The following is a 24,866-nucleotide window of genomic DNA, read 5'->3' as shown; positions in this document are numbered from 1 at the left end:
GGCTGAGATATCGTCCGGACAACCAAGAAAGAAAACAAACAAACAAGAAAGAAAGAAACCAGAGTGAAAACTGAGTACTCTCTTTCAGCGTGCGTCACTGCCGAGCCCCCTTTGGTGCCCGGCAATGACGATTTGCAATGCCTGGAGATGGCATAGGAAAGGAGCGGTGTACAATAAATCGGAGGTTCCCAATAAATTTGAGAAGAGGTTCCCAATTAATAAATGAAGAAGCATATTATCAATGTGTTTCAAATTCGGTGAGGGGATTGTGAGTCATGGTAAAAACAAATGAATGTACATTCGTTTGATGTATGTTGGTTCATGCTTACAGTTTTTTACGATTGCTTAAACACGATTTTGAAAACAGGGCCCATTTTGTCAAAACACTACACACAATTCACACAACCACACACACAAGTAGCAGAACACCTCAGATCCTTTGCAAAATGAAACACTCTTGTAAAAACTATACACTCATTTATAAAAACCATATTTTGTTACCATATGAAACACACACGTTTCACATGACTTAATTCTGTTTGAACCAGTTACACACTGCTGTTGCTCACCTAAAACACTTTTAGCAATTCTACTTCTCAGTGATTAGAGTACTGTAAGTGAAGTACACAGAGAAAGTGCAAATATACAATAAATTCACCAAACACTACACAAGACCAATGCTGCAGACTGATGAAAATATAATTTATTTCTCTCCATATACCCAAATCAGTCAACATGTCAACATGGAGAATCACAACAAAACATGTCCCAGTTTTCATGCTACTACAGTAGTGTGCATAACACTGTAAGCTCAACAAATATCAGACAAACGTAAAATACTGTATCCAGTACAGGTTACAATTACAGTAAGAAGAAAAAAAAATCTGAAAAAAACTGAAAATACAGTACAGAAAATACTAGACATTATCTCTTCGCCGAGCTGGATCTGGCCAGAGAATTTCATCAACATCACAGGCGATATCCTCATTGGCAAGACAACGTGGGAAGAACCGTCTCGAATGTCGGATCCATCCTTGCACAGCTGCGGCGTCGATTTGGTCACAGGCCTCCTCCATGGCCTGAATGAGGGGTACCTGAGCTTGGGGCCGGAGATCGTAAACCCTCCACCGCCATGCCGAGAAAAACTCTTCGATTGGGTTTAGAAACGGAGAGTATGGTGGAAGGTATAGTACTGTAAACTGTGGATGGTGTTGAAACCAGTTCTGGACCAGAGCAGAGCGGTGGAACGACACATTGTCCCAGACGACAATGTATTGCATCTGGTGCACTTGGTTTACTGCTGTGACGATGTTGTGCAATCGGTCCAAAAATGTGAGAATGTGAGGTGTGTTGTAAGGGCCCATATTGGCATGACGGAGGAGGACCCCAGTCTGTGCAATGGCAGCGCAAAGGGTGATGGTACCCCCACGTTGCCCTGGGACATTGATTATAGCCCTGTGGCCAATGATATGTCTGCCTCTCCTTCTTGCTTTTGTGAGGTTGAACCCTGCCTCATCTATGTATATGGAGTCATGCGGGATTTCCTCAGCATCCATCTGTAAAACTCTCTGAAATACAGTGAAAGACAAGATTGTGTAGTTCAGCATAGATCTAGTATACAGTAAATTTACATGTAAAAAGGTTACGTGTGCAGTATGCAACATCACAGTGCTAAAGTGAACAATACGTACCTCCACATACTCATGCCGCAGCTGTTTGACCCTCTCTGAATTCCGCTCAAAAGGCCCTCGATAAAGTTGTTTCATTTGAACCTGATGTCCTTTCAGGATGCGTGCCAGTGTTGACAGAGAGACCTGATGGACAGTATTGAAAATGGCATGGTCACCGATAATGTTGGCTTGAATTTCTCTGAGCCTGATAGCATTATTGGCCAAAACCATGTTTATGATCTCTCTCTCTTGTTCTTGCGTGAACATGGGCCCCCTTCCTCCTTGTCGTTCTCGACCCTCAATCCTATGTAGAAAAAAATACATGTAACCTACTGTAAAATGTCACAGGAAGGGGTATCAAAAGTGCTGATATGGTGCATGCAATAAGCAGATGATTACTGTAAACTGTCGACAGATTTTAGTTTACCTGTTTTCTTGTCGAAATGTCCTAATGACAGATGCCACTGTATATCTGCTAAGATTTGGCTGAACTCTTAGTCCAGCCTCCCTCAGCGCCAATCCGTGGTTCACGACATGGTCAACTAGTGTTGCGCGAATTTCATTTGATAAATTTGGTCCTCTTCTTCTTTGAGCACGTTCTCCTCCTGCTTCAGGTCTTCCTCTTCCTCTACCTCCTTCTCCTCCTCCGTGGATTCCCCCTATCACCCTCACTCTTCGTCTTCTGACTCCTTCCATTTTGGTTGAAGACAGGTAAACTCACCTGCTGCATCTTTATAGTGCTTAAACCTGATTGGTGTGTCTACAATTAAGCAATCGTGTGTTTGCGCACCTGCTGGCTGTGTTTAACCGATTGGCTCATAGGTGTTGTAATTTGACAGTCCGTGCTTTGGAATTGCAAGGAAGTGACATCATGATATACTTCTGTGTCTAATGTATACAAGTGTGTTTAGTGTTTTGCAAATCACTGTGTGTATTGTTTTGTAAAAGGTGTGAGGCTGACATTGTGCTTATAGTGGTGCAAATTTGGGCCGATGTTTTGCTCCTTGAGTGTAAGGTTTTGATAATTGTGTAATACTTTTGATTTTAGTGTTTATGCAATCGGAAAAAACTGTAAATGAAAGCAGCCAGTTCATTTATCAGTCTTGCCCTGGAGGGTTTGTGATACTATTCCAAGGCTCGTGTGTGTTGTGTGTGTGTGTGTGTGTGTGTGTGTGTGTGTGTGTGTGTGTGTTGTGTGTTGTGTGTGTTGGTGTGTTGTGTGTGTTGGTGTGTTGTGTGTGTTGGTGTGGTGTGTGTGTGTGTATGTGTGTGTGTTGTGTGTTGTGTGTTGTGTGTGGTTGTGTGTTGTGTGTGTTGGTGTGTGTGTGTATGTGTGTGTGTGTGTGTGTGTGTGTATGTGTGTGTGTGTGTGTGTATGTGTGTGGTTGTGTGTTGTGTGTGTTGGTGTGTTGGTGTGTGTGTGTGTGTGTGTGTGTGTGTGTGTGTGTTTGTGTGTTGTCGGTTATCTCCTTATGTGGGTTTCCAAATGTAGAATTGCGCCCTTCCAGATCTCAAAGTATATCCTCCTCCATGTGTATGTGTGTGTGTTGCTGTTGATTGCTATCTCTACAAGTGGGTGGTTCAGGCATATTCAGGAGATGTTGTGTGTGTGTGTGTGTGTGTGTGTGTGTTGTGTGTGTGTGTTGTGTTGTGTGTGTGTGTGTGTGTGTGTGTGTGTGTGTGTGTGTGTGTGTGTATGTGTGTGTGTGTTGTCGATTGTTATCCCCTTATCCTTATGTGGGTTTCAAAAGGTGGAATTGCGCCCTTCCATGTCTCAAAGTATATCCTTCTCCATGTGTATGTGTGTGTGTTGCTGTTGATTGCTATCTCTACAGGTGGGTGGTTCAGGCATATTCAGGAGATGTTGTGTGTCCTCGCTCTTCCATGAGCCAAGACCATGTATAAAAACAAAAACAAAACCTAATACCCTCAAGACCTTTAAGAACCCTCAGACCATTTTAACCCCTAATAACCTTTAAGACCCATAAGACCCCCACGACCCTTTAAGACCCTTATGATCTCCAAGACCAAACCCATCCCTCTCTGTACCCACCGTACCCAGTCGTACCCAGCTGCTCCTGGACTCTGTGTCCTTTCCTCCTGACAAGGTGGAAAAGTTTCTGTCAACCCTCGACTCGGATTCTGCAACTGGACCTGACGGCATCAGCCCACGGGTCCTAAAATCCTGTTCTTCCGCTCTTTCACTCCCTCTCTCTGTTCTCTTCACCCTCTCTTTTGCTCAAGGTCATCTTCCATCTGCTTGGAAATCTGCCAACATCACCGCTTTGCACAAAAAAGGTGCAAAAACAGATCCCAGCAACTACAGACCAATCAGCCTTCTCCCAATTATCAGCAAAGTCATGGAATCCATCATTGCTTCAGATATGAAATCTTTCCTCTTCTCCAATGGCTTGATCTCTGATCATCAATTTGGTTTCAGACCTGGACACTCTACTCTGGACATGCTGCTTCTGCTTTCTCAACAATGGATGGAGGTCCTCAATGCCAAACAGGAAATTAGAGCAGTCTCCCTTGACATATCACGTGCCTTCGATACGGTCTGGCACCCCGCTCTGCTCACCAAACTCTCCTCTTTTGGTATCCATGGAAATCTCCACGCATGGCTGGCGGACTTCCTCTCTAGTCGTAGTCAACGTGTGGCCCTGAATGGGTTTCTCTCATCTCCTCTTCCTGTTCAGGCTGGAGTTCCACAAGGCAGTGTTCTAGGCCCTGTCCTTTTTCTGGTCTTCATCAATGATCTCTCTGACTCTCTTGAAAATCCTCTGTATCTCTTTGCTGATGACTCTACTCACTGTCGCTCCATTCTTCATCCCTCAGATCGGCAGTCTGCTGCCTCCTCACTCTCTGCAGACCTGGACAAAATCACAGACTGGGCAAACAAGTGGAACATGTCTTTCAATCCTGACAAATCTCACACTCTTACGATGTCTCTCCGAAAAGACCGACTGGACAACCCTCCCATCCACTTTCTGAATAATCCTCTCCAAGAAGTTCTGTCACTCAAGCTTTTGGGTCTCACTATCTGCCATGATCTTTCCTGGGAAAACCACATTTCAAATCTGGCCTCCAAAGCCAGTCGCCGACTGGGCATCCTCCGTCGTGCGAAGTCCTTCCTTGGCACACCTGAGCTCCTCACCACATACAAGGCTTTCATCCGCAGCTCAATGGAATACTGCTCTCCCCTCTGGGCTGGTGCTCCTGCTTCACACCTAGCTCGTCTTCACGCTGTTGAAACCAAAGCATTCAGAATCATTGGAATCTCCCGCGATGAAGCTAACTCCAAGGGCCTCTCACTCACTCACCGCAGGCAGGTTGGTGGTCTTTCCATCTTCTACCGACTCCTCTCTGGCCTTGCCCCCCCAGCTCTCTCTGGGCTCTGTCCCGCAAATATTCCTACAGGTCGCACAAGATCTGCCTGCAACCCTCTTATGGTCAAACTGCCAAAATCAAGACTCTCTGCTCACCTTCACTCCTTCATTCCTCTTTTCTCCCGCCTCTGGAACAAACTCCCTCACTCTCTTCAATCCCACTCCACCCTCCAGGTCTTTAAAACAGCTGTTCACCACCATCTCTTATCTTCCCCGATCCAAAACCTTGATCTTTTCTACCCCCGCTAATTTCACCCCAATTCCACTTTTTTGAAATACCAACTTCTGTCCTGGAAGTCATTGGTGTCCTTGTGTTTTATACTTCTCCCTCCACCCCCCCCCCCCTTCCCATGCCTCCTCCCCCCAAGCCCTCTCCCTTCCACACATCTCCCTGCTCTCAAATGTTGTGTTTGTGTGCTTCACCTTCTCTCCCCATCTTGTTTTCCGCTCCCTCTTTTTATATATTTTGTTTGTCTGGTTGATTTGTTTGTGAAGTAAATGTTAGCTCTTTCACGAGCCTCGATTCAGTATACAAAAAAAAAAAAAAAAAAAAAAAAAGACCCTTTGGACCTTCAAGACCATTTGGACCCCTAAGACTCTTTAGGACCCTAAGAGCCTGTAGATCCTATAACACCCCATGAAAACCCCACCAGGTTTATTTGGATTTCGCAAGTATTGTGCGATGCATGACATATATATTTTTAGTCATCAACGATAGTTCTTCGTCTGAGCGGACCACTATTGTCTATAAGGTAAACGTGTACCATGTACCACTGTCCACATCATCACTTTACATTGAATTCCCATTTCTACCAATACACACTCCAAAAGATTGCTCGTTTGAGATGAGACAGTTAGACAGGGTACCCTGCAAGTACGTCCATAAAGTACCCTGCTGACTGTGGATGGAAAAGCGCTGCCACAAGATGGTGCCGCAGCCACCCAGACTATTTGGGGAAGTAGTTTCCCCCAAAGTCAATGGCAGTGTTTGTCTTATTTCAAGTCTCGTGTCATCTCCTGTCTCTGTCTGGTTGTGATTTGTGTATATGTGGCAGCTCTTCCATGAGCCTTACAAAAGTGTGGAAAAAAATTCTTTCATAATGAGGAGCAAGACCCTCCTTGGTCCGTGCTACCATTCAGGTCTGTGCTGAATCATAGGCAAATCAGACAATCCTCCTCTTGCTCAACAATGTTCATGGCTAGAAGATCCTTCGATTCAACTGCATCCTCGGAAAATGGGAAATAGCACATCAGCCCAAATTGAGGAGTCATATTGCATGGCAAATCAGATGAGGGCCTTGTACACCATAACAATGTGTACACCTCAAAATGGACTTCACTCTGCTGAGAATACCAAGGTGTCGACCAGCCTTGGAAACCAGCTTGGCAATATGGTCTGCCAAACACAGGTAATGGCTGACCTTTGGCCAGCCTCGATCTTGTATACAAAAAGGTACTTTGTAGTGTCAGGTCAGTCCTTTGGGACTGCCAATGGAAACATGTAACCCAGGGCTATTTGCCGCATGGTCGGGTTGTCGGCGACCGAAATGATACCCCTCACTGGCTTTGCTAGTGGGGAGGATAACTTTAACACACCGCCAGGTTTAAAAACAACACCTGGCAAAGGGCTGATAAGCCCCCGAAGGGAGCCAATGGCCATCCAGTAAGGAGATGGTGTCTCCTAAACACACCCATCCGAATTGGACCAGTTAAAGACTTAAAAAATGGTATGTGCTGCTTCCTTACTTGACGTTCAGCAGATAAAAGGATAGAGCAGGGACAATCCCCATCGGTTGGCATCCATGGGGAGGAAATGCCCCGCTGAGTGGGGTGAGAAAAGTTATGACATCGCTGGTACCCAGAGTATCCCGTGAAGTGACGGAAGTGATGGCACTTCCCCCAAAGCTGTGTTAAGTGTTTGTCTCGTCAGTGTGTGTGTGTGTGTGTGTGTGTGTGTGTGTGTGTGTGTGTGTGTGTGTGTGTCAGCTTCATTACAAGCCTTAGACCATGTATCAAAGGTAGCTCCAAAAATGGCTCCCCAAAGTAGCTCCAAAGATGGCACCTCTTCCAGTGTTTTCCTCACAGATGTCGACTGTGGGAAATTGCCATGTTGTCTTGAAAGAGGAAGATGGTGAAAGTGTGAGATGTCCCTGCATTGAATGGCATGTTCTTGGCAGAGGACCAACTCCTATTTTATGCTGATCACTCAACAGAGATGCTGCCAGAGCCTGCACCTGTCGGAGATGTGAGAGATTGTCTGGCACAAGGTGGGGTTGTCACAAACTGATAGAATATTGTTCAAGGAGGCAAAACGATTGTTGGTGGAGACCAAGAACAACGTCAAGGCCCCTTTATATGCTATCTTGAGGAACACCGCCCTCCAGCGGTGGAACACTGGATAGAGTGCCATCAAGAGCAACCCGTTGATTACATGTATGAAGGACATTGGATAGCCAGTCTAGTAGGGGACACTGAACACCATTGACAAATAGCGAGGAAAGCAAGTTCACTAGACTTGCTGGTGTAATGGTTGGAGCGTCCGTTATGAGTCTGGGAAGTCAGTCATTCTAACCGAGTTATACCAAAACGTTTTAAAACGTGCTGCTTCCTTGGGTGATGAAGGACCACCTTTAGAGGCCATTTTTCCCCGCAGAGCAGGGGTTGGTCTTTTTCGGGTACCGTGGTCCCCTTTTTGAAGCAATGTTTTATGGCCGGATGCCCTTCCTGCCGCCAACCCTGTTAGTCGCCTCTTGCGACACACAGGGAATTACCAGTGAATTGGTACTCAATTTGCCGACCTCGGAAGGACGACAGACTGAGTCAACCCCCCTGGCGTTAATTCAGTGATCGACCGGGATTCGAACCTAGGATCCCAAGCCGGCACCCTAAACCGCTAAGCCAACACAGGATCCTAGGATCCCAAGCCGGCACCCTAAACCGCTAAGCCAATACAGGATCCTAGGATCCCAAGCCGGCACCCTAACCGCTAAGGGTGATGGGTGATGCTCAACATTAAAAAAAGGAGAGAACACCGACAAACAAACATAGGTTGGCAACCATAGCGCATGCGTGCCCCTAATGCCCCCCTCCTGCATTGAAGTTCCTTGTAATGAAACTCGTATATTAAAGACTGCACACCATTGACATCCAGTCATTGCTGAGATTTGACACGTAGCTTCCATTATCACTTTAGCAATTATTGAACAATGTTGTGATATTGTTTCTGTGTTGGTCAAATTATTTCGAAATTATTTAAACAGACAGTTGAGTGTTGTTTGTTTTGTGACTCATTGCCTCTTATAGTTCATATGTGTGAACTTACGTCATTGGAAATAAAACAAAAGTGTTGTTTGAAAAATGAGTGAATTGTTAAGGATTTGTTTCAATGCATTGTTTTCATAATCATGCCTTGAATGTCAGAAATCATATTTCACCACTCGTGCAGTAAAACTCAGTGTTATTAGAACAGTAAATGTCTGCAACAGTATGAATGCCATGATGACTCTAATCTATATTCAATATATATTTACTCTAATCTACATGTGCACAGTATAAAATTACAATATCGAATTTATAAAGCTCTGTCTAACCACTGACTGATATTAATGTTCGGTACCTTCCGTGTGTCGTAGAAAGCTGAAATTTGGCGTGCCGATGGACATCGAAGCCAATACACTGGTAGAAATCACGAAACCGTCGGAAAGCGTCTGTAAATGAAAATTTACGTTAAAAAACGTAAACGCATCCTTGGGTGATGGTGACCACATTTCCAAGCTGGCCTCCAAAGCCAGTCGCCGACTGGGTGACTTGACGTTCTCCGTCGTGCGAAGTCCTTCGTCGGCACACCTGAGCTCCTCACCTCATACAAGGCTTTCATCCGCAGCTCAATGGAATACTGTTCTCCCCTATGGGCTGGTGCTCCTGCCTCACATCTGGCTCGGCTTCACGCTGTTGAATCCAAAGCTTTCAAAATCATTGGAATCTCCCGTGATGAAGCTACCTCTGAGGGCCTTTCACTCACTCACCGCAGGCAGGTAGGTGGTCTTTCTGTCTTCTACCGACTCCTCTCCGGCCTTGCTCCCCCAGCTCTCTCTGTGCTCTGTCCCCCAAATATTCCTACAGGTCGCACAAGATCTGCCAGCAACCCTCTGATGGTTAAACTGCCGAAATCTCGGCTTTCTGCTCACCTTCACTCTTTCATTCCTCTTTTCTACCGCCTCTGGAACAAACTCCCACACTCCCTTCAATCCCACTCCTCCCTCCAGGTCTTTAAAACAGCTGTTCACCACCATCTCTTATCTTCCCCCATCCAAAACCTTGATCTTTTCTACCCCCACTAATTCACCCCTGATCCACCTTGTTTGAAATTCCAACTTCTTTCCTGGAAGTCCTGGCAGTGTCCATATGTTTATACCTCTCCCACCCCTCCCCCCCCTTCACATGCCTCCCCCCCAAAGCCCTCTCCCTCCCACAGATCTCTCGATGTCTCCATGTCTCTCGGTCCCTGCTGTCAAATGTTGTGTTTGTGTCCTTCCCCCTCTCTCCCCATCTTGTCTACCGCTCCCGATGTTATATGTTTTATGTGTCGGTTTGTCTTTCTGTGTGATTAATGTTCGCTCTTTCACGAGCCTCGATCTTGTATACAAAAAAAAAAAAAAAAAAAAAAATCCGTTTAAAAATAAAAACGCCATCGATATCTAGCGTTTGAAAATTGTAATTTCTGTAACTAAAAACTGTGAAATAAAAACCTCAATGAAAAGTTGCGGAAAAAAACACAAAAGAGTGTTGAAAAACACAAGCAAACCTCAATCGATATCTAACAGGAGGTTGATGATGCTTGCCTATTATCATAAAGCTTCAATTTATTATGTACATATACATATACACTAGCGTGGATCGGCTTGCTATGCTCGCCTCACAAAACGTTGCTACAGGGGCACAGGCTTATTTTGATTGAGGATGATGACTCTACCTGAGTTGCTGTGCTGTCATGATTTACACCAATCATAATACACATTTCTGTTGTATAAATGTATTTGTAATATTGGTGATATTACATTTCATAAGCAATTTAAAAGCAATGATCTCTCCGACTCTCTGGAAAGTCCTCTCTATCTCTTTGCTGATGTATCCACACTTTGCCGCTCCATATCCCAACCATCAGATCGACAGGCAGCAGCCTCTTCACTCTCTGCAGACCTAGACAATATCACAAACTGGTCAAACAAGTGCAACATGTCTTTCAATCCTGACAGATCTCACACTCTCACTATGTCTCTCTGAAAAGACCATCTGGACAACCCTCCCATCCCATCTACTTTCTGAACAATTCTCTCCAAGAAGTTCTGTCACTCAAGCTTTTGGGTCTCACTATCTGCCATGATCTTTCCTGGGAAAACCACATTTCAAATCTGGCCTCCAAAGCCAGTCGCCGACTGGGCATCCTCCGTCGTGCGAAGTCCTTCCTGGGCACTTCTGAGCTCCTCACCACATACAAGGCTTTCATCCGCAGCTCAATGGAATACTGCTCTCCCCTCTGAGCTGGTGCTACTGCCTCACACCTATCTCGGCTTCACGCTGCAGAAACCAAAGCTTTCAGAATCATTGGTATCTCCTGCGATGAAACTGATTCTGAGGGCCTTTCTCTCTCACCGCAGGCAGGTTGGTGGTCTTTCCGCCTTCTACCGACTCCTCTCCGGCCTTGCTCCCCCAGCTCTCTCTGGGCTCTGTCCCCCCAATACTCCTTCAGGTCGCACAAGATCTGCCTGCAACCCTCTTATGGTTAAACTGCCAAAATCAAGACTCTCTGCTCACCTTCACTCCTTCATTCCTCTTTTCTCCCACCTCTGGAACAAACTCCCACACTCTTCAATCCTTCTATGCCCTCCAGGTCTTTTAAACAGCTGTTCACCACCATCACTTATTCTCCCCCATCCAAAACCTTGATCTTTTCTTCCCCCGTTAAAACACCCCAAATCCACCTCTTTAAATCCCCAACTTCTTTCCTGAAATTCCTAGAAGTGTAAATTTGCTTTGTACCATGTGGGAGTCTTCCCTCTTCCCCCAGCCCTCCCCCTTCCACAGATCTACTGGCGTCCCTGTTCTCTTCTGTTGTTGTGCTTGTGTGCTTCCCTCTCTCCCCTTCATGTCTCCCGCTCCCTTCATTGCATGTTTTATGTGTCTGTGCATGTTTTCATGTTCAATGTGTTCGCTCTTACACGAGCCTCGATTCTGTATACCAACAACAACAAAAAATTAATGTGAAAAAACTATTTTCAAAAAGAAACAAAAAACTAAAAATAAATATTTTTCAAATTCTAAGTAGTACCCTTTAGGACATACATACAGGAGGGGTAGGCGCAGACTGGAAGTTTGGTACGGTTTCACAAAAGTTTGAGGGAGTAGGTCAGTGAAAAGACAAGACAAACACTGCACAGATATAGATTTAATTTCCAAACACACCTGGTCACAAGTGTGCCTCACAGACCTGGTCCTCAGTCGAGATCCTCAGCATCATCCTGTTTCGGCCCTTCAACCTCGATACGGTCAGCTAAGGTGGGCTAGCAGGGGCACATGCGCCTCCACATGCAGCAGTTACACCTGGAAGAGTACATACCCCCACCCCCAGCCAATGAGAACACAGACTACAACAACAAAAGCAGCTCCAATCCCAGAATCCACAGCCCCTCATCCACTCACTCACACACCAAAAAAAAAAAACCAACCAACCCCCTACCCTTACAACATGTGCCACTCAAACAAAAACACAGTCATGCAAAACCACACCCACTCCTGCAACACACACGCACACACACCACTCATACATCTCCATTTCTCTTCCACGCTCAGTCACTACCCCTTTAGGCTGAAATGAACCACCAAGCCAAGCAAGAAATGCAGAAAAGGAATTGCCAATATACCCTCTACACCCCACCTCAAATGGCTGACAAGAAACTCGCCAACCCTTCTCCCGACACTCTGCCTCCAGCTCACTGTACTTTCCTCTCTTCCTCTCGTGCACCTCCTCCATGTTCTCTTCCCAAGGTACTGACAATTCCCCTTCGATTTTTTTTTTTTTTTTTTTTTTTGTATACAAGATCGAGGCTCGTGAAAGAGCGAACATTAATCACACAGAAAGACAAACAGACACATGAAACAAATAACATCGGGAGCGGTAGACAAGATGGGGAGAGAGGGGGAAGGACACAAACACAACATTTGAGAGCAGGGACCGAGAGACATGGAGACATCGAGAGATCTGTGGGAGGGAGAGGGCTTTGGGGGGGAGGCATGTGAAGGGGGGGGGGGGTGGGAGAGGTATAAACATATGGACACTGCCAGGATTTCCAGGAAAGAAGTTGGAATTTCAAACAAGGTGGATCTGGGGTGAATTAGTGGGGGTAGAAAACATCAAGGTTTTGGATGGGGGAAGATAAGAGATGGTGGTGAACAGCTGTTTTAAAGACCTGGAGGGAGGAGAGGGATTGAAGGGAGTGTGGGAGTTTGTTCCAGAGGCGGGAGAAAAGAGGAATGAAAGAGTGAAGGTGAGCAGAGAGCCGAGATTTCGGCAGTTTAACCATCAGAGGGTTGCTGGCAGATCTTGTGCGACCTGTAGGAATATTTGGGGGACAGAGCACAGAGAGAGCTGGGGGAGCAAGGCCGGAGAGGAGTCGGTAGAAGACAGAAAGACCACCTACCTGCCTGCGGTGAGTGAGTGAAAGGCCCTCAGAGATAGCTTCATCGCGGGAGATTCCAATGATTTTGAAAGCTTTGGATTCAACAGCGTGAAGCCGAGCCAGGTTTGAGGCAGGAGCACCAGCCCATAGGGGAGAACAGTATTTCATTGAGCTGTGGATGAAAGCCTTGTATGTGGTGAGGAGCTCAGGTGTGCCGAGGAAGGACTTCGCATGACGGAGGATGCCCAGTCGACGACTGGCTTTGGAGGCCAGCTTGGAAATGTGGTTTTCCCAAGAAAGATCATGGCAGATAGTGAGACCCAAAAGCTTGAGTGACAGAACTTCTTGGAGAGGATTGTTGAGAAAGTAGATGGGAGGGTTGTCCAGTCGATCTTTTCGGAGAGACATAGTAAGAGAGTGAGATTTGTCAGGATTGAAAGACATGTTCCACTTGTTTGACCAGTCTGTGATTTTGTCCAGGTCTTCAGAGAGTGAGGAGGCTGCAGACTGCCGATCTGAGGGAAGAGGAATGGAGCGGCAGAGAGTGGAGTCATCAGCAAAGAGATAGAGAGGATTTTCCAGAGAGTCGGAGAGATCATTGATAAAGACCAGAAAAAGCACAGGGCCCAGCACACTTCCTTGGGGAACTCCAGCCTGAACAGGAAGGAGAGATGAGAGAAATCCATTCAGGGCCACACGTTGACTACGACCAGAGAGGAAGTCCGCAAGCCATGCATGGAGATTTCCATGGATACCATAGGAGTAGAGTTTGGTGAGCAGAGCTGGGTGCCAGACCGTATCAAAGGCCCGTGATATGTCAAGGGAGACAGCTCTGATTTCCTGTTTGGCATTGAGGACCTCCATCCATTGTTGAGACAGCAGAAGCAGCATGTCCAGAGTAGAGTGACCTGGTCTGAAACCAAATTGATGATCAGAGATCAAGCCATTGGAGAAGAGGAAAGATTTCATATCCGAAGCAATGATGGATTCCATGACTTTGCTGATAATTGGGAGCAGGCTGATTGGTCTGTAGTTGCAAGGATCTGTTTTTGCACCTTTTTTGTGTAAAGCGGTAATGTTAGCTGATTTCCAGGATGCTGGCAGATGACCTTGAGCAAAAGATAGGGTGAAAAGAACAGAGAGAGGGTGAGATAGAGCGGCAGAGCAGGATTTTAGGACCCGTGGGCTGATGCCGTCTGGTCCAGTTGCAGAATCAGAGTCGAGGTTTGACAAAAACTCCTCCACCTTGTCAGGAGAGAAGGACACAGAGTCCAGGAGCAGTTGGGTTCGACTGGGAAAGGTGGGAACAGAGAGAGATGGGTTTGGGACTAAGGATTTTGAGGCGAACACAGAGTTGAGGCATTCGGCTTTGTCACGTGCGATGTCAACTGTGTGGCCATTTGAGGTAAGGGAGGGGATGGAGGGGGAACAAACACCAGAAACGGATTTGACCAGACGCCACCAGGATTTGGAGGAAGGAGACAGGTTTGAGAGTTCATTCTTGAGTGAGGAGAGATAGTGCTTCCTGGCACTCCTGAGGGTAGACACACACTTGTTCCGAGCTTGGTGGAAGGAACTGAGATTTCCTTCAGTTGGATTAGCCTTCCAAGAGGCAAAGGCAAGTTGTTTCAGGGCAACTGCCTCACCACAAGATTCAGTGTACCATGGACGGGAGGAAGGGTAAGACAACTGAAGGCGAGATGGGATAAATTTGTGCATGAGAGAGATCAGTTTGCTTTGGAAGAATTCCCAGGAAGAATTGATGTCAGAGGCAGTGGAGATGGGAGACCAATCCAGACGATTGATGGCTGCTTGAAGACCGTCCCAGTCGGCCTGAGTGAAATGCCAGACTCGTCGACGCTGAGGAGGCTCTCTGAGAATGGCCAGAGAGATGTCCACTTTGACAAGCACATGATCAGAAGAACCGATTGGAGCAGAAGAAGAGCAGCAGACATTAGCAGGGAAGTTTGTCATAACCAAGTCTAGAAGAGAAGATACTCCATTGGCTGAGATCCGGGTCGGGAAATTGACAGATTGTGTCAATCCCAGTGAGTCACAGAAGTCCTTTGCTGAGGTGCCATGACTGGTGAGAGAGGAACCCACACCCAACCAGGTGGCATGATGACAGTTGAAGTCACCACATATGAGGAAGAGAGAGTTGGGATGAGTGGATAGAAGTTGGTCCATGTTGTCAGACAGTGAAATGTAGATGGAGTCATCACTGTTTGGGGGACGGTACAGAACACATATGAACAAAAGGTGGGAGCAGAGAGGAAGCCGTAACCAGAGGTACTCCTGCGGGTGAGGAGGAAAGAGGGCAGTGCAAGGAGAGTGAGGAAGAGAGTTTTTGACAAAGATAGCCACCCCACCACCAGGCCGAGGCTCAGGTCTATCATACCGGAGGAGGGAGTAACCAGGAAGAGATATTAAGGAATCAGAGACATCTTGAAGGAGGAAAGTCTCTGTTAAGCAGATCAAGTCTGGATTGTCAGAAGCAACCTGTATGGAGAGATCAGTCAGGTTTGAGCGAAGGCCCCGGATGTTTGAGGTCCATACCGTTAATGAAGAGAGAGGGGGAGCATCGGGTACAGGACAGGGGAGGGGAGGAGTAGGGTAAGATGAAGGATGAGAGGGGGAGGTAGGGAGAGCAGTTGATAGTGTGTCAGATGTTGCAGAAGAGTTCCAAGAAAGGGAAGGATGAGGAGGATGAAAGGTTTGATGGTGAAGGGATGAGGCACAGTGAGGGGTTGTTTGAGGGGGGGGCAGAGGAAAGTAGAAGGTTTGGGGGGGTGGAGGTATGAGATAGAAGGGAGACGAAGTGGGGAGGAGGCAGCTTGGAGGAGGAGGGGGGAGGAGGGAGAATTGGAGAGGAATGGTATGGGGGGAGAATTGAATGGGAGGGATTGGGGGGGAGTTTTGAAGGGGAGGAGTGAGGGGGGAGTTTAGGAGGGGAGGGGAAAGGGGGGAGTTTTGGAGGGAAGGGGGAAGTTTAGGAGTGTAGGGGCAAGGGGGGGGATTTGGAGGGGAGGGGCAAGGGGGGAGTTTAGGAGGGGAAGGGCAAGGGGGGAGATCAGGAGTGGAGGGGCAAGGGGGGGGATTAGGAGGGGAGGGGCAAGGGGGGAGTTTAGGAGGGGAAGGGCAAGGGGGGAGTTCAGGAGTGGAGGGGCAAGGGGGGAGTTTAAGAGTGGAGGGGCAAGGGGGGAGTTTAGGAGTGTAGGTGCAAGGGGGGGGATTTGGATGGGAGGGGCAAGAGGGGAGTTTAGAAAGTGGATGATTAATGAAAGACGAACATTGATAACAAATTGGGTTTGTTGTGATTTTCAAGTTAGCAATCCGATTCAGAACGATGGAGGAGGGATGGAATGAATGTGAATTTAGACCATGTAGTGAGGGAGATGTATAAGATATTGAATTTCTTTTTTTTTGAAGTGGAATGAGTTGGAGAGGAAATTGAGAAAAGCCTTTTAAATAGGAAGAAAAACAGCGTCTTGTAATATACCACTGAATAAAACACAGAAGGGGAAAGGTTAAACATATTTAAATAATATTTAAACAGAACTGTGAACAATCTTATATGCACAAAAATACCAATGGGGGGAGAGCCGAGAGGGACCACCACGAGTCACGTGAACAGGGCAAACGGTGGATGGCAAGGAGATAATGGGGGCGGGGCGAACAGCACACCTGGACAGAAAATACAGGATGAGACAACAGTACACGTGGAGAAAATAAAATAAATGTTTTTGTTTTTTTGGGGGGTTGGGGGGGGGGGTGGGGATTTAGAACGTTAGACAGAGTATTATGTTCGGGGTAGAAGGGAAAAAACCAAGAGCCAAGCAAAACACGCTTAAGTTAACAAAACACCGACGGGGGTACAACTACAAGGCCACACACGAGGAGCTGAACACGATTAATTAATTACGAGTTACAGGAAATTCAAACCAAAACTAACTATAATCAAACAATATCGCATGGACGATAAAATAACGAGTTGAAATTTGACAATCTATCTGGGGAAATGGGGGAGAAACACGTGGTCGAAGAACGAACGAACGAATAAGAATGAATAAACGAATGAGCACAGAGAAGGTAATGTCTTTTTTTTTGGTTTTTTTGAGTTGAGATTTACATAAGGAAGTAGGCTTTGGGGTGGAAAGACTGGGAAAACAGAGAACGAAAGTTATTGGATCACAAACGACGGACCGCTGAGAGAAAAACAAAGCCTCATGGTTGTACAGTGTACACTGTACAAGGCCTCAAGACGACATGAATTAACACGATTTTCAATACAGGTATGAAAGATTTGCACCGAAAATCTTTGTCGGGACAATATACGTACATACACCATAAAATAAATACAGTTTTAACGAAAATACAAATGGGAACAATTACTTAACTTCGATTTCGATGGAGAGCATGGAGAGCTGCGAAAAAACGAACCCTCGCCAGCAAGACCGGAAATCACTGTCACTCTCTGTGATGCAGACAATTCCCCTAAGATGACCTGTCTTGTTGCACCTGACCAGATGACAATGTCAAGCCGCAATCTTGTCACACAGATCTCCTCTGGGAATACCAATTGTGGCTTTAGGTCTGCCACCACATGCCAATCACAAGCATCTTACAGCCCTCTTGCTTTCCACCTCTTCCTCTTTCCACCTCTTACCACTTGGCCCTCTTTGACAAACAACACATCTCCCCCATCAGTCTCCTTCTCCACTCTTCTCTCTCGATCTCAGCACCTCTTGTTGCAACATCTGCACTACCACTGCCAGCACCTGATCATGCCGCCACTTGTATCTTCCTGCTGCAAATGCTACTGAGCATGCACTTAGTGCATGCTGCACCGTTCCCAAACCTCCACACAAAGAACATCTCTCCTACTGCAACAACCCCCACAATCTCAAGTTTACTGGTGATGGAAGCACATAATACGATGCCCGCAACAGGAAACTCAACAATATTGGCTCCATCCTCCAAATCTCTTGCCACTTCAAGGTCCTCACCTGCACACCTTCCCACCGCGTCGAAGCACCTTGCTGTGCCGGTCCGACTGCTTTCACATATCTCCCCTCCTCCTCCTTTCTTCTCACCTCCCTCTCAACCATCTTCTTCCTATCTTTCACACATGCCTTTCCCCATCGCTCATGCTTCATCCACCCCAAGTCGTGACAAATTATATATGTATGATATAGTATTGTATTGTTGTGTGCTTCCATGCTTCCCGTGCTGTACCATCCCCACGACCTCCTCCTGTTACAACCGCTCCTCCATCTCATCCACCTCTACTCTTGCATTCCACTTCCGATTTACCTTCTTCTCTGGGAGAGCATTCATTACCACTGAATCACTCGAATCCCTCAACATCATGAACTCCCGCATCCTTACCACCTTAAACTCCTTGGTTAATGATGTCAAGGGAAACCGGAGTTTTCCACCCTGACCACAAAAGGCAATGTTCGTCAAACAGCGTGGCACTCCCAACCACCTCCTCACAAACTCTCTCGCCACAACCCCCATCCTCCCTACATGCCCAATCGCAATATCATACATCATCAATGGCCACAATACTTGTGGCATCAATCCAAACTTCAAACACCACACCTTCAACTTACCTGGCAAACCACATCAATCAATCCTCTTCAAACCTCTCAAAAGCTTGTTCCTCACCTCCTCCACCCTTCCCACATCATTCAACGACACTGTATACCATCTTCCCAAACTCTTCACAGGGGCCTCTGTCAATGATGGAACCACCTCCTCCGCCCCAGCTCAAACCTGTGCATGTTATCCACCACTCCTCGTCTCACCACTACACTCCTCGACTTTCTTGCTTGAAAGCCCATTCTTGCCTACCGCATCAACCTTTCCAGTCGTCCCATGTATATATTTAATAGACATATTAAATGTTATATGGACGATAATAATGTTATATATTGTTATGTCGGGTGGGGTAGCAATATCTAGAGCCAGATATATCTGAAGAGGTAACGTGCTTCGTCTGTCGCGGTAAGGAATCTGCCCTATAATAAGTTCTGTGTGTTTAGGCGATTTGTCGGTTAAGATGTATACTGTAATGGATTCGGCACTTATTATTATTATTATTGTTATTATTATTATTGTGGGTTCTAAGTATTATGGGTATTGTTGTTTAAGGGAAATGGCTATTGTGGTTAAAAGGTTAAAAGCGCTCATGGTAAAAATGAGACAGGAAATCTGATCGTGACCCGGAAGAGAAAAGGCGTGAAAAGAAGAAGAAGGCAGAGGACAGTGAAAGACTTGTCTTGAAGCTCTGCACGGAGCGTGGTTGAGCGAACGTTGCGAGTGGACTTTGGGTCCTTGAAAGGAAGTTCGAGCGATAGGTGATATCGCCAGAGTATGGTGGAGCCTGCGTAGACGGGTATCGGCATTGAGATTCTGGAGAATCCTTGCCTAGAAGCTCTGGCTCGAATGAGAAGCCTTTGTCCTGTATGGCAATGCACTCATTTAGACACTTAGTTAGGCTCTTTATTGCAACACTAAATGATTCCCTTCCCTGACATGACTTTGGAAGATGAACAGGCAAGGGGGCCGGCTCTGGGCGCCGCCGCGTGGACCATGGCCAGCTACACCTTCGGCAGGCCTCGAGTAGCACGTGCTAAGACCACGCTACACGCTACGAGCTATCACCACGCTACGGCCCTGTGATTGGTCAGCGCGCTAGGCGCGAACCTCCAGCCAACGAGTGCGAAAGGTGCGAATCTGGAAGGTTCGGTGGAAGCCGCTGGTTGGTAGCGCGCAAAGGCTGACGTCACCGGCAAGGTTATATCAGCGCGCGCCGAATGACATTTAGAGAGAGCACATCTGGTTCTTGTTTGCGGAGCCCTTCCTCTTGGACATCCGGCGCTTCGTCTTGCGCAGCACGCTCTCTTCGTCTTGGCAGACCGATCGTGACTGGAGATCGACCTTGTGTGGAGATCGCTGGCGGTGCTTTGGGCCGTGTGGTGCTTTTGGGGCATTGGACGCGTGGTGCTCGGTGCTTTGGAGCTTGGTGCACGGACCTCGTGAGTGGCAAGAGGCTTGGAGCGGGGCCTGGTGGCACGCGAGCGGGGCCGAGCGGGGCCGTGTTACACTGCAAGACGACAAGAAAGATGAGACCGCACACCACTTACACACCATAATGAACGTGTTCTTTTGTTAATCCATTCCTGTGTCTCGTTTCTGTTGTTGAGTCTGGTGTGTGGGATCCCAACGTAGGATTTACATTATTTGATTACCGTCGCGTCTCATTGTAGTGGGGCTGCTTAACTGATGAATTGTGCCTTTTCCCTTAAAAGCATGAAACTTGGCACATGGCTAGAATACCCCAAAAGAAAGATTTATAGTCCAGGGGGCATCTCCAATTTCACCCCATATGGCGGCCATCTTGAAATTCAGGATGGCCGTCATACAAGACCTGTTTTGATGAATATCTCCATAATTAGAACAGATATCAAAATGGTTGAAGTGCCTATACCTACATTTTTAGGGTCTAGGAATCCAATGGCAACATAAAATATTCAATAGTATATGGCAGCCATCTTGAAATCCAAGATGGCCGCCATAACAGACCTGTTTTGATGAATATCTCCATAATTACAACAGCTATCTAAATGGTTGCAGTGCCTACACCTACATTTTTAGGGTCTAGGAATCCAATGGTCACATAAAATATTAAGCAGTCATTTGAAAATATTAATTTTGCATAGTATCATGCATACTGGAAATGCATATAAATACTCTTAACAGGTTGGCATTCTTCAGTGATTAAAAGTGTCTATGACATCGCAGACTGTAACTGTGCCATCTTGTGGTTTTCTAGTCTTTGCTGCATTCTCCATCACATGCGCAGAGAGAAGTACAGGGAAGTGCAGCTTTCTTACACCGGCAACGACCAGTACATCCTTTTTTGCACCCACACTTAACAAGTTCATTGCAGATCTTTGCAGCCTCTGGAAGTGTTGTCCATATTGGTTTGAACTGGCCAGCAGACGTTTTTTGCCAACCCCATTCAGTGGGGCTTGGTAGATCAGGCTTAGCATGCAATGCTTGTCCCCAGCATAGTGCGCCTTGGTATACTGCCCGCTTTACGTGTTGCACAAGGGCATCATGTGTTGGTGGAATTGATTCCACAGGTCTGCCCTTCTTTGCAAACAGTTTCTTTCGTACAATGTTAATGTCAGTAGCAGTACTTGTGCGATCATACAACAGAATAACAAATCTCTCAATGACGTTCATGCAGGTTTCAGTTATCTCTGTGCTCTGGTGGCAAATTTCTGCTCGTACCTCTGTGAGCTCAGGGAATGATTCCCACACATTCCATGCAGTTACCTTTCCACGCCCATTAAACGCTGAAGAAGTGTCACACACTGTTAGTGCATGAAACATGGGGAGGGCTTTAGATTTCTCAGGGCCAAGAGCTGTGGCTATATCATGTGCAGAGATAAATCGCATGTTCTTGCCTGTCCCAAATTGTAACCATATCATCACTGAAAGCTTCTGGGATGCTGTAACTGCAAGCACGACAACATCTGTGTCCACAGTTTGTATGAGGACCTTACTATGCCCTCTCTGTGTTGCATCAGCAGCATGTAGGAACATCCGACCATCTGCCTCTTCCTGAGTGCACGGGGAGAGTGATTCTAGATCAATGCGTGGTGGAGCAGTAAGAACCTCTGTATCAAGTGTGACAACTAGCTCCTTGCGCTGGTCTTCAAATGATTTAATTGTTTCATTGGAAAGGAAGCTGAAGAGTTCACGCTTGTTTTCATCAACTCGAAGAAAGTTCTGCCACTGTCCAGGAATTGCAACTGAGGTATCTACTCGTCGGCGAACCCCCTTGCCACGCTTTTCACGGGTCATGCTCTTAAGGCTGTCGGGTAGGTAACGGTCCCATACCAGATCAAGTCGGGTTGCAGATTTGTAAGGTGAGAAAACAAATGGGATGAAGACCTTTTCGGCATATTCGCCAAATGTTTTGACTGTGCCAACATCGGGCTTTAGCTTTTGAACAATTACTGCCCCGTCAAGTATGACACATGTCACCTCTGGCATCTGTGTGCTTGATGGTGAAAGTTCCTCTAAGCAGTCCAAAAGGTCGCTCTTTGTACCAGGTCGAAGCTTCCCATCCTTGGACAGAGATGGAGGGAAAGATTGATTTTCATGACGGAAAAATTCATCCAGGTTTCCCTCGCGGGTTTGACAGGCAATATAGAGGCGAGAAAACAGTTGAACATCACTCTTCAATGAGGCTACCTTGTGTTTATCTGTCAGCTGGTCTGTTACTGATGACTGATGAGCTGCCAAACAGAGGTAACTTTTTGCGCGGGACGACATCATTCAAAGGCTTTGAGCGTTCAATCAGCCTCTCTTGCACAAATGACTCCAGACCCTCCTTTCCCACTTTCTGCACGTCTTTCACACTTTGTACGACTGATGCACTTGCTATATCCTTTGTGTCAAGGACCAAAAGGTCAGCGGTTTCTTCAAGAAATGGATTACCTAGCTCCTCGATAACTGATACAAGTGATCTGACATGTTTGTCAAAGGTCATCTGGGTGCTTTTATTCTGATCATGATGCAGTGATGGCGCTTTGCTTTCATGTTGCTCCTGTGGAGTCTCAAACTCATCAATCACCCTTGAGACCTCTGGACCTGAAACCATCCATCTTTGCAGAGCATGGGCATTGTCCAGCAGACCCACAGCTCCTCCATCTCCCTTGATACGTGCATTGTTCTGTTCATGTGCATGATCTGTAGCAATTGAAGAAAATTTGCGTTGGGTCTTTTGTACCGTGAACATGCCAGCTCGGAAATTATCCAGAACTTTAGGGTGTGTCTTGTGCAAGTCCATCATATCACGCAAATGGACTGTGACCCATCTTGCATAGTGCGTATGGTCAAGAGCAAAGAACCACGGAAGAAGCTCCCATAAAGCATCTAAGTACATTTCAAAGTCAGCCTCCCTCAATGAGCGCACAAAGGTCAGGATGCTGTTCTCCAATGCCATCGTGAGACTCCAGTATTGGAACTGTGGGTGTTCCAATATGTTGCCATTGGATTTTATGTTGCCATTGGATTCCTAGACCCTAAAAATGTAGGTATAGGCACTTCAACCATTTTGATATCTGTTCTAATTATGGAGATATTCATCAAAATAGGTCTTGTATGATGGCCATCTTGGATTTCAAGATGGCTGCCATATGGGGTGAAATTGGGGATGCCCCCTGGACTAAAAATCTTTCTTTTCGGGTATTCTAGCCATGTGCCAAGTTTCATGCTTTTAAGGGAAAAGGCACAATCGATCCGAATTTTTAGCTAAGCCGCCCAGCTATTGTTATCGGGTGCCGGGAATAAATCTTTATTTTTGTACATTTGAAATCTTGTTTGTCGAGTTCATTAATTCCCTGCAGGATCGAAGCTGCCGTCGGCACGCTCCAGGTAAGCTTTTACCGCAGCTCCCACTTTCCTTCTTCCGCCCGCGTCCATAGTTGAGTCCGTGTTTGGCCGTTGCCTCAATTAAAGCCGTTTTCGGTCCATCCGCGAGCCTCTGGTATTAACTGGAGGCTACGCACGACAATATGTTATATGGACGCTTTATTTTATTGTTGCGGATCCCGGGTTTGTTGACTTACTAAGGGGAGTTTATTACCCCGCTCCCCCTCAAACTCCAGGTCCACTGAGGTCGCCGACCGCGACTAAGCTCGTGATCGACGGATTGCTAAGCAATTCCGATCGCCAACCTCCCAGCCACACGCCGAAGAGTTTGCTGGTCAAATAATCCCAAATACCTTCAAGACACGTGACCGAAGAAACCGGGGATCGAACCCTCGCTTCCCACACTTTATAGCGTGCCGAGTGGATTTGCACGATGTGGAAAGCGGCGTTACCTGACGTGATTTATGGACCTGATTCAAGCCAAATTCGGTCTCGGATGATGCTAGGCCAATGGCGAAAAGACATACCTGAACAGGTTTAAAAGTAACCAAATGTACAGCCTTTTATTTACAAGGCAATAGAAAGAGACGAAGATGCAGCCTTATTAATTCCTTACCTATAATAAACCCCGAAGGCGTCTTCACACACTCACACACAGGGAATGACACACCGGTTATTCTTGTACCGATGGTGGTTTTCAGGGACTGACTCGAGGGTGGCTGCTTGGTATGCGCAGTGCGCAGTTCAATCCTCGATCCGGATGTGCAGCCTGGATGAGGTAAGATCCGAAGGACGAACCGTCGCCTCGAAGTCAGTATGAACGTTGAACTTCAGCACAGGTTGGACGAGCTCCAACACAGGCAGGGCTAGATGCAGCGCAGATTGGATGACCAGCTTCAAGATGAGCACCGGGAGGGGCCAACGCTTGCAGGTCAGCCGGATCAGAGCGAGGGATCGGCGAAGAGCGATGGTTCAACACTTGCAGGTCGGATCAGATAGACAAAGGGCGCCCGCGAAGCAAAAAGCAAGAGGGTGAAAATGCGATGGGCGGGGTTTTTTATCAGACTCGAAAAGCTTCCAGAATGTTCCACAGCCTCCCAATGGCTGAGGTTCGTCACGTGCGGGCATTCAATCCTTCCTCCCCCGAGGAAGGTTTCAGTCCTCCTTCCCTCTTTCATTCGGGGAGGTTTCACAACCCATTGGTCGCTTGCTGGTGACGTGTCCCCGACCCCTCATTGGCCACGTGGGCTTCACTTTTGGCCGCGACCTCCTTTACATCAAAATGTCTTCCCTCCACCACGCAGAGGTTTGAAATCCTACCTAAATCAATGCATATTGGTCTCGATTATTACACAATGGAAAGGGGATAATCTTTACATTCAATAAGAAATAACTAACTACTGCAGGCTGCATGTTGTCGTGCAATTAACCATAGGGGGTTTGCCTTTATGGCAAAACCGCAACAATATATATATATATATATAATGTTACGGTTTTTAGAACCTTCACTTTGTAAATTTTAGTAAATGTTCCCTTATATATGATCCCCTGTAAATATCCCCATTAATTGGCTTTATTAAAGATCGCACCCTAGTTAGTCCATGTACAACACGTAGAGCACCATAGGACCTCTCTGTAGTTATTTCATTATTATGTGTTTCAGTTAAGGATCTGTT

The 24,866-nt window shown here is 46.6% G+C and overlaps 2 protein-coding genes across 7 annotated transcripts in view; one reads left to right on the top strand and one right to left on the bottom strand.

Moving 5' to 3' along the window:
- Window positions 1-24,866, top strand: part of LOC137425600 (caM kinase-like vesicle-associated protein) — a 141,278-nt gene that overhangs the window by 81,965 nt on the left and 34,447 nt on the right. The window lies entirely within an intron of this gene.
- Window positions 682-2,367, bottom strand: LOC144891569 (uncharacterized). The gene is made up of 3 exons (XM_078775177.1): window positions 2,098-2,367; window positions 1,692-1,974; window positions 682-1,568 (listed from the first exon to the last, which is right to left on the bottom strand). The coding sequence occupies exons 1-3, from the start codon at window positions 2,364-2,366 to the stop codon at window positions 918-920; spliced, it is 1,203 nt and encodes a 400-aa protein (XP_078631303.1). The 5' UTR covers window position 2,367; the 3' UTR covers window positions 682-917.

The sequence above is a fragment of the Myxine glutinosa genome, chromosome 4 (assembly GCF_964187855.1).
Source record: "Myxine glutinosa chromosome 4, kmMyxGlut1.1, whole genome shotgun sequence".
NCBI lineage: Eukaryota > Metazoa > Chordata > Myxini > Myxiniformes > Myxinidae > Myxine > Myxine glutinosa.
This window is presented reverse-complemented; position numbering and strand designations above follow the sequence as displayed.

What these genes read in the sequence shown, in the direction of transcription:
- LOC144891569 (XM_078775177.1), bottom strand. Translation starts at nt 2,366, where the DNA reads ATGGAAGGAGTCAGAAGACGAAGAGTGAGGGTGATAGGGGGAATCCAC. An exon ending in ACATTTCGACAAGAAAACAG is followed by an intron (nt 1,975 to 2,097) that starts GTAAACTAAAAT and finishes TTTTCTACATAG; the next exon opens with GATTGAGGGTCGAGAACGAC. An exon ending in TGCGGCATGAGTATGTGGAG is followed by an intron (nt 1,569 to 1,691) that starts GTACGTATTGTT and finishes ACTGTATTTCAG; the next exon opens with AGAGTTTTACAGATGGATGC.